We start from the raw sequence: 20,141 nt of genomic DNA, 5'->3' as shown, positions 1-20,141 counted from the left end.
TTACTTATAAACCGTACCCCAATACTTATTCGACGGAATTTATTTTAGACCGAGTCGAAGTCATTTGACTGTAATTCCAGTTTTTTATTTTGTATTCAAGATATTTTCAAACTACTATTTGTATAACGTCAAACACTAAGGTCAATCAAACTTTTTATTATCTACTTCCTAGAGAAGTATCCGCAAGTATGCAATATACGAGCAGTTTATTAATACATATGCAAGAAAAATTGGATATTTCAATTTAATTTATTATAATGATGACAATTGAAGAAATAACTATCAATTTAGTAAAACATATGGGGCCATCTGATTGAATAAAACGTATTTTCAACCGTTTTGTTAGGCAAGCGATAGACACGAGACAAACCAAAGCAATGCTATATAGTGCGATAAAGTAGACACGTAGGCCCACAAGTACCGCTTAGACATAAAAGTAAATTAAAACCATAGCGTAACGCAAATACTGGAAAGAAAACTTAAAAAACAGTAACTCAGAAAAGAAAACTTACTAGATTTGATTTCATGTATTAACTTTATTAAAAGATTACCTTATTTGTATCGGGCGGGGGGGGAATCTTCAAAAAGATACCCTACCTTCTGGGGGGAAGGGGTTATGTAAGGTTTGTACCCACTAAAACCCTCTCGGTAGCTAGCTTCTATTGAAATAGAGGAGGGTTCCGGGATCTCACCGGAACTCACCAGAACCTTCGGCACTTTACGACACAATACAGGAAATTGTCTGATGATTCATGAAAATATTTGCCCTAACAAACGAAATGCCAGTTTCACACCTAACTTGGCTTCTCTGCCAGTTTATACTTAAAAACTAATATTATTTCGTATCGCGTAACATTATCACTATTTTAAAATAACACCTTTCACCTTTTAAATGCATTATTAGTAATGTAAATTGTAAATCTGTAAGTAAAGAAAAGATAAAATAAGAATTGCAGCAAATGTTACTTTACATAATGACACGATCAGAAAGCAGCTAATCAAATAAAGTTAATTTAATATTAACTTGTAGTAGAACTATTAAGATAGAATGTGTTAATTAACGTAAATATAAACAATAGTGCAATCAAGTTAACCTTAAATACAATATGAATGAAGATAAAGATTTATTGTATGCAATTATGTTTATTTTAATAATGGCTTATGAATTGTCAATGATACAAATATCAACGAACGTTTTGAAGATATTTGTAAATAAAATTACCTCTGTTAAACGAAGACATTTTTTAACTAAAAAACTGGTACGCAGTTATACTAGTTTCAAAGATATTTTTTAAATAGAAAATGTTCCATAGAAAACCAGTCTATTTTCATATTTATTTCGTTTTAAACCGTATATAGAATATTGAGTAAATGTAACATTTTTAACATTAAACCAAAAGCCCTAAAGTGATCTGTAATTGTTTTATGACGCTTGAAATAACTACATTATTTTAAAAATAATAAAAGATTTTATTTACAAATATCTATTAAGAAAACTAAAGTTAAATAACATTATTTAATACATTGTTATCTATTGCGGATTTAAATCGCGCAATGTTAACTTAATGAATACGTAAACAATAGATTGTGTGTGTGCTGGGGTTTAGTGGTAATGTTTACTGGCTAGGCCGTGTTCGGAAGCGTGGCCCGCACCCTTGACCGTCCGAGCGCAGTCGACTCGCGACTTTCCGTTAGGATCATCGTCTCAACAATGAAAAAACGATTCGGAAAAACAATACTATAAAACCAATTTTACTCACATCCCATTCTCAGTAACTTCCCATACGCCACAGTTAAAGGACAAAAAGAGTGACCTGTGCGTGACAATAAACTATATCAATTAAAAAAATATTTAAAGTGTTATATTGGTGTTGTGATAGACAAAATGAAGACGAGGAATATCGAAGTTGATATGCAGCCGGAACTTCAAGATTTATTACAGAAAAATGCAACTTACCCCCTGCTCGGTGATCGCAGGAAAAGCCTGAAACGTAAGTGTTAATATAATTTTCTTAGTAAACAGAATACTTGTAACATTGAATCATCTGATATCTGTTACAAGTTAACATAACACATTATTTTTTAAAAAAGCACTCGTTTTAATACAAAAATTAAAAAGTACTTTAGTGTTAAGTAGACTGACTTTTACGAAGTTATTTTATCTATACCCTATATTTATTCTTCTAGGTTTGTGAATTTCAAAAAAATGTTGCAAAACAGTTCATTTTCGATACTTTACATTTTGAACGTATTTGTACTTACATACAAGGTAATTCTAATAAATGGTAAAATAGCTTAAAGACTTATAAATGCTAATTGTTAATACGATATATTATGCAATAATTAAATAAGTTCTAACAAAATAAAAGTCGAGCGTTTGATATGTGAACTAGTTCAGACCGGCTAGATACAAATTATTTTTTTGTAGAACCATGTGACTCGAAATCACTTCATTTAGTTGAAAAATAAATCATCATAGCTTAATATTAAAAAAGTACCTGGTTTTTAGAAATAAATACAGGTTTTGATCTTAAGAAAAGATTAGGAGGCAAAATATTTTTTTTATTCATAAGTTAAGTCTAACTATGGAAGCTTACAATGAGAAACTTTTTTATATAACTGTACTCTATACAAACCCTCATAAAAAAATTTAAAAAGCTTCATTAGCGATTAATAATTTTTTACAATAAATCATCAAAATTGATTGCAAATTTAAAATTTAAAATCTACAATATTAGAAATTAAATATTGAAGCTTGCAGGCTTTGGCTATGCGTACTAATAATACATTTTCTAAGAATTATCAAACGTCAAAGGTCGAAGCGTAAATTACAGAGAATGCAATAATTTAAAATTAACAAATAAAATCTAAATATTATTAAAATAAAACACTATCGTCTTCATTGTAACAAATCCTACCAATCATTAAAAAAATCTGACTAGTGATTCAGATGTTAGTGACAGGATTATTATTTTAAATAATACTAGCAATCGCCCGCGACTCCTTTCGCGTGGTGTTAAAAAAACTAAAGTGAGTAGGTTATATGTTTTTCCAGACTATCCCCTGCATCTATACCAAATTTCATCGAAATCCTTTCAGCCGTTTAGGTTACAAACTCTAACAAACATCCATTCATCCATCCATCCATCCGTCTATCCATACGTCCATGTAAACTTTCGCATTTATAATCTTAGTATGATTAGTATGATGAAAATGTAAAAACTCTAAAAACACAATTTATATTAATCTGTAATCAATTCACTTTATTGTCATAAAATCTGCGGATACTTAATGGTCTTCAAATGATGTCATTCTTAAAATCACACACGATTTTCCAACTCGGGATTTTACTGAACATAATTAAAATGACAATTAAATGTATAATTAAATTCAAAAGTCGTAACCAAAGAGATTCCAAAAATGTACGAATTTAGAGGAAGCATAGTTGACATTTCACTTGGGATAATTTTTACATAATCTACTAACTCCATCTATTGATAGTTTCTCAAATCCACATGTCAATATAAATAATTTATATATTTATGTTTCATTTTGTGATACTTAGTTAATTTTATAAGAAAAGATGGAGTTTTATAACATATCAACGGAAGGACATGAGATGGCGTACTAAACTTGACAACTAACATAGTATCTTTTCAAATAAGTTACCGGTGAAAAAATCTTGTTCCCATGTCTATTCTATGTATTTCTTAAATGTCTTTGGTCGTAACGCACTTAGCGGTTTCCTATAATGTCGTTTCAAAGTCCGTCGACATTTAAAAATGAATGGCTGAATCATGTCAAGAAGTTTAAACAATATCGTCGACAAGAACACTGTTTGTAAAATATGACAATAGTTAGAACACATTCAAGAAATAATGGAAGATTAACCTTAAATTAAGTCTACTAATTATTATCTTACTACTTGTTTTTTAATACAATTTATTTACATGATGATGTACTAATCAAAGGCGAATTAAAGATAGTTGTAGATTGTAATTAGTGATTAAAAGTACGTTCATGACATTTTTAGTTCTTTGTTTCTGTTGGATGCTTTCGTGTTACTATTGACGTGAACGATGTTTCTTAATATTAATAAAAATCATATACTATGTTATTGCTAGATTACATTTCTAATGGTGAAAAAAATTTTTAAATCGGCCAAGTAGTTTTTATGTGAATCAAATACGTAAAATAATACAAATTTTTCCTCTTTATAATAGTACTGGCTTTCGCCCGCGACTCCCTCCGTGTATAAATAAAAAAAAAACAAAAGTGAGTAGCCTCTGAGTTCTTCCGAACTATCCTCTACATCTATACCGAATGTCATCGAGATCCGTTCAGCCATTTAGGCTACAAACTCTAACAAACAGCCATCCATCTAAGCTTTCGCATTTATAGTATTAGTAAGATAGATTTACACACTAGTTTAGTAGCAGAAAATATTTGACGTCATCCAACGTAAGTACGTATAAATAAATGTTTATACTCGTATTAATGATATTTATCTAAACGTTTTATTGATAGCCTATTGGCTGGATTTCTTGCGGATTTTATGATTGTACTAATCTCAGCTGGTTTGTAGAAGTATTGATTGTAATATTTTTAATTACATCAATAGGAATAATTTTTCTGAGACGTGTACCTTGACTTTATTTTACGCTAGTCTTTTTGTCTACGATGGGCGATCTGTTTTAACCTATTTCAAGGGCTATGACTATTAGAACTGATGCAACAATTCTAGTAAGGTTAAGCCAAAGTTTATAATGCGGTCAACAAAAAGCGAAGAATGTATTGAGAAATTGTAACATTTTTTTTAAAGGAAAAAGTCCTCTTTGGGCCGATTGTTTTGTAGGGAAATTGACTCAACGGGAATACACACATTTTCCCTCAAGGTAAAACTCCTCTATACAAGATTGTCGCAAAAAGACAACGACCAAATAAAATTACTTTTAGCTGTCAACAGTTGGTTTGACCGCAGAAACAGATTAAAAAAATATTTCAGTATTAAGAATTAGAGGATTGTATATTTTTTTATAGATTTGTAACGACGTAAATGGACGGATTGGTTCAGTTTGACGTCCAAACGAGTGTAGATTACCCAAAGGTAATTATGTATTGTGACAAGAGAGATAATTTATCCCGATATAGAAATATGTCTATGATTTTCCGTTATGATAAAGATGCAACGCTTGACTACGATCCCACATGATGTTAAGTACTGATGTACTCGAATGACGATACTAGATTTTGTGTATTTTTTGTAATACGATAGAGTACTTAAATCAACGGTAAAAATATGACCTATATGATTTTCCAACGACTTGTTTACCTAGTAATATGCAAATGTATATTATGTTGTAATGATTACTTTAATTATTTTACAATATCATAAATTTATTAGCATAGAACATTAATAAAATATGTAATTATATGTTGACTACTTTATTTATTAAGTAAAGTAGACAACAAATTGAAAAAAAAAAAACATGAACAGCTGTGCAGTACGATAAACAACGATTGTTATTTATATGATGAATGGAAATGAAAAAATTGCACTTATGTCAATATTTACTGTCGTTAAAGTTTTATATTTTATGACGACCGTATTTTTTACTGTTCACCTACCTTTAATGTAATTTCTATGTTATTTGTTCGCTCAAACTTAAGTTTTCTATTAAAATTGGTACAAAAACATTCCAATCATTTTCTCAGCATCTTATTAGCGTAGAACCTCATTTAATGATGCAAATTATTAGAAGGCTTTAATTATAAACGTAATTGTTTTAGTTATAAATATGCGGGTACAAAATTACCTATTAATTTATTTCAATAAATCATAATGAACGATAGGTACAAGTGTACGTAGTGTTGTACAGTAAATGAGTTTAAGTTTATATAACTTTTGATTTATGAACTTTGAAGTGCATTTAATAAATTATAACAAACTCGCCGTTACCCGCAACTTCGTTCACGCGACATTAAGATAAAAAAGTAGCTCTCCCTTCAATGTCAACTACCCTTCAGCGAAAGTCCGGTCAAAATCGACCCAGCCGTTTCGGAGATTATCCGGAACAAACGCGGCTTGTGGACAGACAGTATGTCTGTCTTTTTAAATGTGATTTTCTTTATCAGCAACGCAAAAACATCTTCTCGGAATCTCTAATTTTCCTTTGATATCGCAAACAGACACTCCATGTATACTATCTATACTATTATAATAAAGCGTAAACACACACTTCTTTGTTGCCTAAGATGTCAGCAATTACAGCAAATTTTTGAATAATTCTTTTTTTAAAAAAAAAGCCCTACACTTGCGTCACGCTTTAGGCTGTATATTTTCACACCATTAAACTTAGAGGGTAAATATTTTGGTTAAAAACCCTAATGTGGGAAAGAGACCACAAGTTGTTGCCAACATCAAGGAAGCAAGATTACCAAGTTTTGTCATGTCATGTCATTTTGACATTTGCAATTTGACACATGTAAACAATAAAAGATTTTTTTATAATTTCATGCGGATGAAGCCACAGGGAACGGCTAGTTTATATTATATGTATAGATTATTAAATAGTTATTGGAATGTGTGTCGTTTTTTTGCTCACCTACACGATGTTCCAATATTTTCCTTAGACTCTTGAAATGGCTTTTAAGCTAGATTTTTATGTGTACTAATTATTATTCCAAACAACTGGTTATTCGGTATTGGTGAATACATGAATATCGTTGTCAATTGCATATTATGCTAACTTCATAGTAGTTGTATTAAATTAAAATATTCAATGAATCAAAGCCTAAATGCTTTGAGATCGTTAGTTTTAGATTATCGATAAAATGTTCTGTAACAACAACAAACATGCTTTTTTTAAATAGATCACATGAAAACTACTCAATTAGCATATTAATGTATTTTTACTCGTTTATTTTGATTACTTTAACATTCCATAGGATTAACAAAAACTAACTAGTCTGTAAATAAACAGATGAACCTCCCCATATATACGTATAATAAAACTAGCTTTCGCGCGCGACTCCATCCGCGTGGAATTAAATAAAAACTAAGTATGCCAAATTTCATCGAGATTCGTTCAACCGTATAGACTACAAACTCTAACAAACATCCATCCATCCATCTAAACTTTCCAAATATACAATATTAATTTGATTGGAGTGTCTATTTGTAATATGAAAACAAAAAAATCCAGATTTCGGGAAGATAATGTATTTGCGTTGCTGATAACGAAAATGGCATTTATTTTTTTTATCTGTCTGTCTGTCTGTCTGTCTGTCCGCAAGCCGGGTTTGTTACGGGTAATATTAATAATAATCAAGTCTTTCATATGGTTAGTCAGTTTATGAAATCGTTTAATTTAGAAATGTCAACAAATTAATGTTGCTCTTTTAACTTCATTTTAAAAGATTGAAATTTTATGAAATAAAATAAAATTCAAGTACTATTTTAATAATTAATTAAAGTTAAATTACTCCTTAACATAAAAGTAAACGTGAAACACATTCGTTTTTTGAAAGACCTTGCTTAATGCCAAAGTATTTTGAGTTATGGAAATTGCAAACAATTTAATCGCAAATTATTTCCGTAATATTTGCATTTTATCTATTAAAAGGCTTTCCGTGAGATATTGAACAACTACGTAGGTACTCTCTGCATTCTTGTGAATAGGATATGTATGAATGTGGTCTAGATTAGGGCTGCAAAATAACCTTAAAGTATCCCTAATTTCATTATCATACTTTAAACATTTCGTTGCATATTGCGTCGTACTTTACTTTAAAATCTTGTATATATTATTCTTTCTAGTTTATTTGTTTAAGCAATAAGTAAATGCAGTTCCTTTTTAATCATAAAATCTTTAAACTCATGTTAAATTTTAATTGAAACATTAAAAATCAATTTAATAATTCAATATGAACGTTTTGTGTAATAAAAAATCAGTAAGTCTAGGTTATTAATAAAAATGCTCTAAAATTAAAAACAAGTTAAATAAGACATATTAAGAAAAGTAACTTAAATTAGCAGGTGTCGAGGAAACAATAAAATATATTATTTCGTTCCGTACATTACTCTTGTTAATTGCTTATATTAAATGTAAATATTAGTGTTTCATAATCTGAGTGTTACTTGACCCTAATATAGTGTTCATGTTACGTTGAACGAAAGCATAAGTTGAATAAGCTGATACATTCAACCGAATTTGACCGTGAACCTTTAGCACGTGGTATTCTTTTAAATAACTAACTATTCTGTTAATACATATCTATCACATATTTTGTCTTATATTACTTTAAAATACTTCCAGTACCATTTAAGAATATTTTTTAAGTGTGGTTAAATTTTTCAAACTAACATTATTAAAAACGATTCGTGTCAGCACTAAAAGCAAACAAAACTAGCTAAGGATTACGTTACTATTGTACGAACTTGTACATAAACATTCAAAATAAAATTAGGGTTAGGAAAATGGATATTAAAAAATAAACTTAAACATCAAAATTAAAAAAATGACACTTGTATCTAAATTTTTCTAGCGACGTATTGTTAACACGTTGTTCTTTCGAGGAATTTTACTTCCTTACGATCGAAATGAGTCAAACAAAATCTAATAGTCGTTCACGGAGGTAAAGTGTAGAGTCAATGTCATGCGCGTGCGGCGCAGCACAAACAGTGTATTGTGCAATCTTTATATAATGAGATTAAACCACAAGCGGTTGCTATTGAACACGTGTTATTCGATGCATTTACCGCACTTAATGAAATCACGATGACCGTAGAAGCAGACGCATGAATCGTCTCAGTAAACAGTGAAAATGAATTCATTCACAAAAAGAATTCATTAAGAACTGACTACAAACAACTAAACTCGTATAAGTCTTGTCTTCGTAGCACTTTACACTTGTAGTAATTAATTTAAACTCTCGTAGTTTTTATCAGCATACATTTCTTAAAAAGTGGAATCGTTATTGCAAGGAACAAATATCGGGAGCTCGAAAAAAGTCAGTGTTAAGGATCACGAGTTTTACGAACTTTAAAACATTAAGGTATGCTCCGCTTAGGTCTGGATAGTTTGATCAATATGTGGTTATAATAACCAGACGAGTTTACCTACCTAACATATTATTGTTTATATTTAAATACAAAATCATGGTATTCTGTTATCGGCACTTCCCTATCCCTATAATATTGTAAAGAGGAATGATTTACATTTTTGTATGTATTAAAACAACTCAAAAACTACTGGGTCGATTTCAAAAATCCTTGCACCAGTAAAAAGCTATGCTATCAGTCAGTAACATAGGTCGTATTTTTTTTAACTACAGTCATACGAATTCGCAAGCTAGTATAGGAATATATAGTTTATCTTATAATTAACAACACACTTCAAATCGAAACACAATAATGTTTGCACAATCTTATTTAACAGCATTAAGCGTCATGGTCGTACATAAACTTTATAACAAAGACTGACCGGCTGGTGATTGTAGCATTCGGTATAATACCATCGGGTGGGTTTCCATTGTGGAAAAACTATAACAAAAATTCAAAATGCTGAAAATGGTCTACGTAAATTATTTATCACGAAATACCACTTGCTCTGATTAGGCGAGTGATGTTTTAGAGGAAAAAAATTAAAATTACTTACGATCGTAGTCTTCAAAGCGATATTATTAGTAAACAAAATATTGATGTAACTTGTATTCTTTGAAATTTTAAGAGATTAGTCAGTCCACTTATGTTGGCTTCTATCAGTACCATACGCTATTAAAGTCATTACATTTTTATAAAAAAATGAATTGTGTCAAATTAACATTGGCCAAGTATTATGTAGCATTGAATCATGAGTGTTCACAATTGATCTATCGTAAATGTAATAGACATACAGAAGGACATTTTGTCTTAGGAACAAATTGCAAGGCTTTTTAATAACGGCCTGAATAGGAGACTGGATGTTGCGACACCGGTGCCTTCGATAGAATTGTGCTCTGAATGCAAATCGCTTAACATTACCATTACTACGCTCTTGTGGAAAGGATTAAAATTGTAAAACCATAGAGTACGCGAACAAGTACTTGATCGAAAATTTAATAGATTTTTTAATAATAAAAAGGCAGAATAAAATAATAACATACTACAATTAAGCAGAAATCAGGGAGTGGTTTTAAAAATATAACCGTCCACAGAAATTGTAAATTTGTGATATTATGCCATGTATTCAAACATATACAGGTTTCTGTATAAAACTAGTACAAAGTGTTAAATACATTACGCGATATCTATAAAATAACCTCAAACATACTTAGGTTTTAATACGATAGATGACAGAGTCAATTTATGACATACAAAAACATATTCGGCAAAAGGAATACAACGAAGGCTGTCATACTGGTCCATTATACTGTTATTTTTATAGCTATGGTACATCTTTTATTACCTTTGGTGTGAATTCTATGGAAAATTTGTAATAATGTGAATTATAAATTATCTAACAAATACGTGATCAGAGAGCCATCGTCGCTCATCTTGAAATTAAATGCAACTGTACCAGTTTCATTGACATAAATCCGATCAAAGGTACAATTATAATAGTAAAAAGTACTAATTAATGTAGCAAGGTTAAAAGGCCGATACTGTCTAAGAACGGTCATTATACGATTTGACATTGATTACATTTGACACGAACTGTAACATTTTTTTACCTGACAGATATTAGTTATGTTTAAATATGATGTAGATTTTGCAAATCACTAATAATAATTTAAGCAAAAGAGACAACAGTAAAATTTAATCTTTTTGAATTTAATCTTCCCAATTGTTTTTTTAAACTCATGAGAATTAAATTTACATATCTCTGGATGTAATCGCAATTCCTACTTACCTTACAAGACATTGTCTTACAAAATTGAATTCAAATATATTGCAGTTGAAACTGTATAGGCGTATTACATTTTGTACTACGATACTTCAACAAAAATTAAGGTCAGATTTAAGTCAACCGTTGAAATATAGAATCAATCGCTTATATCAGTTTTTCTGCCTAGCGGTTTAAGCAGTGACCATAACCATTTCTTTGAACAAGCAATTTTCTTCACTAAACCTTCAGGCATCAATTAGCACGTGATCTTTGCAAAGAAATCTGATTGATTAGGAATTAATCAAAATCGATGATCCGTAATAACGCTGTTTTGTTTTAAATTTCGAATAATATAACACTTTCAAAATTAGGTTGAGCATTGCAAAGACCATTTTTAAATGAATTTAATTGCTATTACATGTTACAACGGACATTCGTCTATGTACAGTCGCGGTAATCTGCTGTGTTCTACTTCAGGCAAAATTCCCTTGTACATAGCAACGAAACACAACGAGGTTCAAACGAAGGGATAGTCATAAAAAGGAACTGGTCGTGTATCAGTAATCGACATTTTTCGTACAGACACATTTAGAAACTGCGTTGTTTTGTTTTTGTACCGTGTTTCAAAATGTTCAAACGATTGTATCTTTTAAGTTGGAACACCGCTTTTTCCTCGACTGTACGTCTGTAGATGTAATAAAGAGTCCATCGACTGGTTGGTAGTGAAAGAGGGCAACTGACCACGAGGAAGCTTTTGTGGTATAACTTAATAAGAGTTTCCGAATAATGGTATTTATTTAATTTACGAATATTATCAATTTATGGGATCAAAATATCTTAACACATAATAGTATAGATGTTTTGTGTTTGCAGACAAAAATGCGGTCCTAACCCGTTGTCAAATATTGATAGACCGGTTCAGAGAACATATAAATTGGCATAGCAATTTAAATTCTTTTCCAAAGTATATAGGCATGGTTTATCGACGCTATATATTGTTAAACAACTAAGAGGTACTCGTAAAACTTTAATACACGGTCTTCTCTTCTATGAGTACTCATGTACTTACATGAATACTTGTTATTTAGCTATTTGATAACCCGTGAAACATGTTGAAATGTGGTATACTTACGTCAAATTAAACATTTAACCGGAACATACCTCATCTCAAAATCTGATAACGGGTTGTTTTAGTTTTTTTTAATTTAGTGTGTTGTTAATTAGCATAATGAAAAATGTATTCGTATTTTTTGAAATAGTTTTTAAATTAAGTGATATCTTGTACTTAATTATACGTCTAATCTTTTGATATGTACTTTTAGGCATATAAACTACAAGGGTAATGTTTTTCACACGAGTATTTTTAAAAGCGCCTGTGAAAAACAAATATATATGATATTATCCCATGAAAAATGTAATATATACAAAATGCCGAGTCTCGTTTCCCCTACAAAAATGTGTTAAATGTCATGTAAAACCTAGTAATTTTAGTAAATCTATTATGAAGCCTTATAGTTACACCATCATTTCGAAAGAATATCACTTGCTATTTCCCATCCATCCCATTTTTTACTAAACCAAAGCAAAGCTCTCAAGAATAATGTATGTAAATTTGAAGATTAATGGCGCCGTGTAATTGCCAAGGATTCATAATAAATAATAACTAAAATGACTAGGTTATACTGACACCTCACACATTTACGTAGGAGAAACAAGACTCGGCATTTCATTATAACTATTTCAATTTTTTATGGGATATCACTTCTTTTCGTAGGTTATCCTACTTATATTTTCGTTGCGTTTAAAAACGCCTGTGAAAAATAAATATCATTGTAGTTATTCTAAATATTATCCAACCGGCTTGCTAAAGGTTATAGTTTCCTATAATATTTTTGTTTAATAAAATTTCCTCACAGTTCCCCCAAGGTAATTGTTAGAAAAATAGCTACCCCAAAGATTAAGTCTAATTGAAACCATTTTAAAAAGAAACTTGAAGTAGTCAAATAATTATTTAATCGTTTTCTGCAAACCGTACTTTTTAGCTCCTGGTGCTATTTAATAGCAAATGCGTAGCACAGTGCGAGTGCTTACAAATCTTTGTAAGGAGCTTTATTTTATCAACAACTTTAGTGGATTAGAATGTTTTAATGAATGCCTTTTTTCGCTTTTCATCTATACTGAAAACGCCTATCAAATCTAAGCAGCAAAGTTTGATAAAGTAATCATAACAAAGTTAATTATTTAAGTGAAATTACTATTTTCATAAAAGGAAAGGTTAAAAGAAAAAACAATCAATCAACTATACAATTTCGTTTGAATTGTTAAAAAAATGTTAACGAACCAAATACTAATTTTTAACTTAAATTTATTTTTATTGTCAATAGATTTGTAAATTAACACAGATTTATTAATTTTCATTAGAACAAGCAAGCACATCAGCTTCTAAAATTTCATACTGATGTATCTGGTTTCGCGGCAGTTCCGTTAAGGCGACCAAAAATTATTCATTTAAAATTACCGGAATAAAATATAACAATTTGATTATGTTTATATTTTAATATTAAGTACTGTTTTTAATATAGTAGTTTAACAATAATTCCTTAAATAATATAACTAACTGTACGTATTTGATTCATGATAGTTACAACGTTTGTTGCATTTTTAATATCTAACATTTAACATTTGTTTATTTTCATGATCATTTTTATTGCGTTTTTCTGCATCGTTACATCATTACATTGATGTATCACGTATTAATTCTCCAATCTATTAAAATTACGTACCCTAAACTAAATTGTCAAAATTTTATTGAGTGTATATCGTCCATGGGTACGTATTATCAAGAATATAATTCCTTGATACTTCTTCTTTATTATTAGAGTCATCTTCTACTTCTTTCTTCGTCGTGCTCTCTGAGATGGTTTCCGTCACATTAGGTTTATCACTCGTTGCTGCCTCATCCTTTACGAAGTCAACAACACCATCGAAAGTTAAATGGAAGACATCGGACAGTGTGTACTTGCCGAGTTTCTTTAGTAAGCGGACTTTGAAATTTTGTGCGATATTTCGTACGTACTCGAAGACTTGAAGTGCGAGTTCGGATACTATGTCTCTAACTTGACTTTTGATCATTGAAACGAATGGAAGTATAGAAGATAAATCCAGTGAAACATTAGCATCTACATCTGTCTCGCTCTCTCTTGACTGTTGTCTTTGTCTCCTACTCAAGAAACCAGAGGTAGTTGGGAGAAGCATTCCGATACATACTAGCATTGCAAGAATAACTATCTGATTCATCTGCAAATAAAAATTGTTATTGTAATATCAATGCGCATTAAAATTTCGGATTAATGAATAAGATAGAATATGGAATTAATTAATATGAACTAAGTTTTACACATAAAAATCTTTGACTAAATTAATTTTTAAAAACATAACTTTTGGAAAAATACTCAACTTTAAATTTAAAAAAAAATACTCAAAATGTACTTCCTCGTGTTAAAAGTTTATAAAAAGTTATTAAATTACGTCAGATGCAATTATAATGAAAATAAATATAACTTTGAATGCATACGATTTGGTAGAAAATATACATTTTAATATGACGCATAAAAACAGTAATCGGGAAATGCTGGCCGAAAAACAAAATGCTATATTTTTTTAAATCACAGACACTTATTACATTATAACACTGACCGTTACTATTTTTTTTTATTGAAAAACAACTTTCGAAAGTAACTTTTATCACCACTTTAGTAGTGAACTATCAAAAGTTTTAGTACCAAATGTAATACCTTAAAATAATGAGATAAATAGAATAAAAAGAAAATATAGCTTTTCATGTAGGAATAACATGAAAATTCCTCATATTGATGATTTACGAATATTTTTCCAAAACTTGAGTCTGATATTGTATTGTCAAATAGTACTTACGTTGATTATTGTTTTGTTTCTTTTATTTTAGGTAATTTTCTTCAACAGCAGTTTTTCTACAGCTATTGTTACACTTATTCTTGAACTGTTCTGTACTGAGTTTAGATTGATTCTATCCACTCGACGACTAAAATATCTTTTTATATGAAGTAAAATTAACCAATTAGTTAATTCACAGATTAAATGTAATTAGAAATTATCCTAATTATCTGACTAAAATATTTTGCACAATATTCTCACTGTGATTAATAAATTAATGACAGCTATGTATGACTAACGCATTTTAAAAAATGCCTTCACGACTGTCACTTTTTTTTTATAATATAAGGTGGCAAACGAGCAAGCGGCTCAAGTCACTTAGAGGGAAAGAGTTAGAAATAATTTTGCACGATTCATCACAAATTTTTTATTGATGTTTTAAACTTTATATGCTTTTAGTATTCCAAGTTGTTTCTACAAGAACCCATTTACAGATATCTATCAAAAATCATCAAGATTCAATATGACAAAAACATGAGCATACTTTATTATTTAAACTCCACAAGAACTAAATTTTGCCGTTACCACCAAACAATAAAATAGAATTGATCCATTTGATGTGTTAAAAAGATCGTAATAAAAAATTGGACAATACAAAACCGCAGTGCTCTATTGACTTAAACTAAAATGTTTTTTTGAACAACATTATAGGAAGCACATTTTTTATTTATACTACAGAATATTTATGACACTCATCATCTTCCTCTTTGTCCTACTCCCGTAGGGTCGGCGCAACAGGATTTTGTCCTCCACATAACTCTATCATACGTCATCTCAGTCATCACTCCCTTCTTGATCATGTCACCTTTCACGCAATCCATCCATCGCTTTCTAGGTCTACCTCTACTGGTGTACCCTTCCACACCCAATACTAACTATGTTATACGCAATTCATCCCTCCTCATAACATGCCCATACTATGCTAACCTTTTACTCCTTACCTTCTATACCAGTGGAGCTACTCTCAAACTTATAAAGCATACTTATTATACTATCTTTTTAAATAACTTTCCTGTAATTATTGATACAAAAAGCGATAAGGTAAATGCTTAAAGTACCAAGAACGTTAATCTTATACCACAATCATAAATGTGGTTACTATGATGTGAAATCAGAATATTAACAATGAAGATTTGATAAATTCGTTAGAGCTTTGAATCGTGTTTTTATCTACCGGGAATGCTAAATCATTGTTAAGAGAAATAAGGATATCTGCATAAACCTTACAAAAATAACATATATCTTGCTGGATTAGTTTCTTATAAGGAAACTACGTATGGTATAAGCAAGGAGATTGAAATATTATTAAATGTCTTTGATTATCTTACTCTTATTAATATTATAAATAAGAAAGTTTAGGTAGATGGATGGATGTATAAATGGATGGATGGATGGATGTTTGTTAAAGTTTGTAGCCTAAACGGCTTAACGGATCTTAGAAGATAGTCTGAAGAACACATAGGCTACTCAATTTTGTTTTTTTAATTCCACGCGGACGGAGTCGCGGGTGAAAGCTAGTAGACGATAAATGTCAAACTACTAATTGTCGCCCGTTACAACATTTACGCGGAATTTAATGAAGAACCTAGTAACTCAGTAATTACGGGTTTTTCCAGACTATACCTATATCAAATTTTATGCAGATGAAACCGTTTTTGAGTTACGTGGTAAAAAATATGTCATATTAGGTCGTCGACCTAATCCCGGTCATTTACTATGATGTTTTAAAAGCCTTGGTGAATAACATAACAATAAATTATGAATCACATTAGCCGAGTGGCCGATTGTATAGCGTTCCAAATCTGGAGGCCCTAAATGAAACTCTTTTGAAACAATTGTCATCGACTCCATTATATCAATTGCGTCATCGGATTTGCTTGTATGTCTATAACTTTGAACCAATAAGATTAAGATATGTATTTAACAATGTCTTTAACGAATACAACGATCAAGTTCCAAACTTATTCTGGTCTTTTAGCAATTCCCCAACATGACCTGTCCGAATTCTATTGACAATATCAAGGATGAGTTAGCTATTTATACAATATCAATTCCAATTACAAATCTATGGCGTCACTAGTCGTCACACGTAATCTCCAATACTACGTCATAACAGGACGCATTTGATCTCAAAGCCTGTGAAGACACGACTGTTAGTGATTACGATGAAAAATTATTTCTGAAGCGTAATTATAAGAAAATGTTTGACATTTATAAAGTGTTCGCAACCACAAGAGTTTTGTAGAAACTTTTGTGTTGTTTTTACAATGGATGCTGGCAAAAAATGCGTGCACTTTAGTCGGTTCTTTTAAATCGTTAGACACGTTTTGTTGAGTAAAATTCATCTCCATTTCGACTTAATAATACCATAAAAAGTAACTTGGAATCATAATTACTAACAAAAACAGTGGAAATTTTTGATGTCAAAATAAAAACTGCATTTAAAAATTTAATAAGTTCGGTTCAGTTACCTCACCGGTAATCGAAGTAGTAACCCAAAAAAATATAAATACAGACGAATTGAGTACTTCATTCTTTTAGGAAGTCAGTCAAAAAAAAACATCCTGTAATTTTAAAGCATAATCTGATGATTATTGAAAATGTGATAAAATCAATAAATGAAAAATTAAACAGATTATAAATTTAGTCTTGTTTTGTATTTTTTTCGTATTTTTGTTTTTTTTTTAATATTTATGAGTAAATATGTAACAAGTACATATTTGTGAGTAATACCTGGCGCTATTAAATACCGTGGGAACAAAAATGTATCGTAAAATACGTCATTGTACATTTATTTACTTGCATATTTCAGGATTAAATCAATTTAAAATATATTGTTAAGAACTGATTATTAGTTCAATAAAACTAAACAATAAAAACAATTTATAGGGAACCATTTTCGTTTTAATGTTTAAATCTAAACACATATTTTTATATTTGGATACGCCCTAATGTAAACTTACAATGAAAACATACGTTCGTACCTTATCATCATTTAAGTGTCTAAGCTACTTCTAGAGGGATCACATAGCGGGGAAGTGGCGTAGAGCTTTGCGTTGCTGTATACTGCATTTGATCTGGTGGCACACTAGCGCGCCAAAATGTTATGACAGTATAGTCAAGAAATGAATTTTGCTTCCCACTTAAAATCGAATATCGTCCAATAAATTACCACCATAAGAGCTGTAATTGAACACGTATGTTACCATGAAAAGTTGTCCAAATTAGTACATTGTTCGCATCAAATGATATTTCACTGAAATTGACAGGAAATAAACGTCCTCGATTCTTACAGAACCATATGTGTCGCAACGCAAAGTGTTGTCTCTTAAAGCTTTTATACAAATAGATTTATTAAAATCTACGAAATTACAAGGTTAGTGTGCATTTAATTATATTTTAAATAGTTGTATCCACCCAATGTTCGTTTGAATTTTGATCGTGATATGATAAACATGCGCTTTGTCCTTTAAAGTTTTATGACTGCATTTAAATGAATATTCAAGAAATTTTAAATTATAAATTGCATACTGACTAATTGGACATAAAACCCAATAAATAGGAATACTTCTACATTTGAGAAACTTTTTTAATTTGCTTGTATCTAATACTTAACACCTTTATTAACTTTATCCGCATAATAATTAGAATAAGCAAAACAAATGAGGAATGAAAAGTAACGTAGTGTTCATATAAATCGGAATCCAAAAAGGTCTTATTGTCAAGATAAAGGTAAGCTACTTCGGTTATATTACCATGTTTCCTTATTTCCGGATGTTACATTATTTTCGGCAATATCGGTCAAGATCAGCAAAGGTCATTGCTACTAGAGTTTAACTATGTTTGCATCATGCTTTGTTGTGACCTTAAGATTAGAAATAAATTTTAACAAGTGCCAAAATGTATTTCATATTAAAAAGACATCTACGGAATTTAGTATCTGTATTAGGTTTCAATTTAATTTTTGCGTCCTGTAATAAACGTTTACCATAAATGAACGTCGAGTTTGCAATAATTTCGAGTAAGTTCACCGGCGCACCAACTAGTTTTAGTTCACAGGATCTTTGTAGAAACTTCTCTTACCTTCGATGCATATTTATAACAGACCTTAATGTTCCTTTCAAAACATAGTTTAGTTATACCGTACACAAAACATTAAAAGATCTAAAATAATTTATTTATGTAATATTTTTTGCACATAAATTACAATACATATACTTAAACTAAGCTAATACAAAATTTGCGCAAGGGCGGTCTTATTGCTATAAGCAATCTCATCTCATCGCTAAGCAATAATATTGTAATGCAAGCGAATCCTCATTAAAAAAAATCTTAGTTAAAACAACGTCAAAAGTCGTTATACCTTTATCAGATTAAATAATTAACACTGTTTACATAATTTCATAAAACATAATCCGTAATCGATAATAGATTTCCAAAAACTGAATCTAAGGCAGTTTCCGGTGCGTAATTACTTCCTAAGCGATTTACAAAAACATTCTGTTTTACATGTAGATAAGGTGCGTTGATATAAAAGGTGTTTAAGAGTGGATAATCTGTGATTGTGATATTAAAAGGAGCGTGGCAATGAGTGTAGCCGGCCGGCGCCTGCGCTTTCAGTCTAACGCTACACACACTTTGCAGCGGTTATACGCTACGCTCGTTCCACTGTAAATTTTCCCGCGTTTTCCTAAATAAAAATTACGATCGAATTAATTTTTTTATAAAATTTAAGTTTAATTTAAATAAAATACTTCTTAATTCAATTTTAATATCTGTGTAATTCTACATGGTCGAAGAGGGAAATAAAAAAATTCCTAACATCATGAGGAAATGCTTCAAGATGGGTCTTTTTAAGAGTAAGTGTTTTGATTTTCTTTTACGGGAGCGTAAAGCAATTTATTTGATCCGTTTGCTTTGTTTAAATGCTTTAAAATATATGTACCGAGTCTTGAAACACAATATCATTTTAAATCTTAATTAATACACACAATCAAATTAAAGACACAGTATAAAATCGTGAAAAATTAAAAACGAAATTATGAAAAATACATAAGTAGATTGTTTCTAAGACATCCAAACAAATTAATTCAAATGAGTGTTTAACATCCTTTGTCTTGAAAATTATCTAGTTAAGCTGTGACACTAGACAACGTCTGTATTTATTTCTTACATTACGGAAGATAAAAAAATACGTGCTTTGTTTGTAAAATATTTTAAATAACAGATCAGTCGTTTCTTAACAATGTAGAAATAGCGTGACCAATGAACAATTTTGTATCCTTTTAAGTATAACTTAAT

At 30.3% G+C, this 20,141-nt stretch overlaps 1 protein-coding gene across 1 annotated transcript in view; it reads left to right on the top strand.

Annotated features, from left to right (window-relative positions):
• Positions 1 to 1,685: 1,685 nt before the first annotated feature.
• The window catches only part of LOC106111997 (solute carrier family 22 member 4-like), a 38,757-nt gene continuing 20,301 nt past the window's right edge, over positions 1,686 to 20,141 (top strand). Inside the window, exon 1 of the mRNA XM_013294227.1 lies at positions 1,686 to 1,991. Coding sequence (XP_013149681.1) covers positions 1,886 to 1,991 — 106 coding nt within the window. The 5' untranslated portion in view covers positions 1,686 to 1,885. The remainder of the gene's footprint in view (positions 1,992 to 20,141) is intronic.

Source organism: Papilio polytes, unplaced genomic scaffold (assembly GCF_000836215.1).
Source record: "Papilio polytes unplaced genomic scaffold, Ppol_1.0 DF824135.1, whole genome shotgun sequence".
In the NCBI taxonomy this organism is placed as follows: Eukaryota; Metazoa; Arthropoda; class Insecta; order Lepidoptera; family Papilionidae; genus Papilio; species Papilio polytes.
The sequence above is the reverse complement of the archived record's forward strand: the minus strand, read 5'-3'. Positions and strand labels throughout refer to the sequence as shown.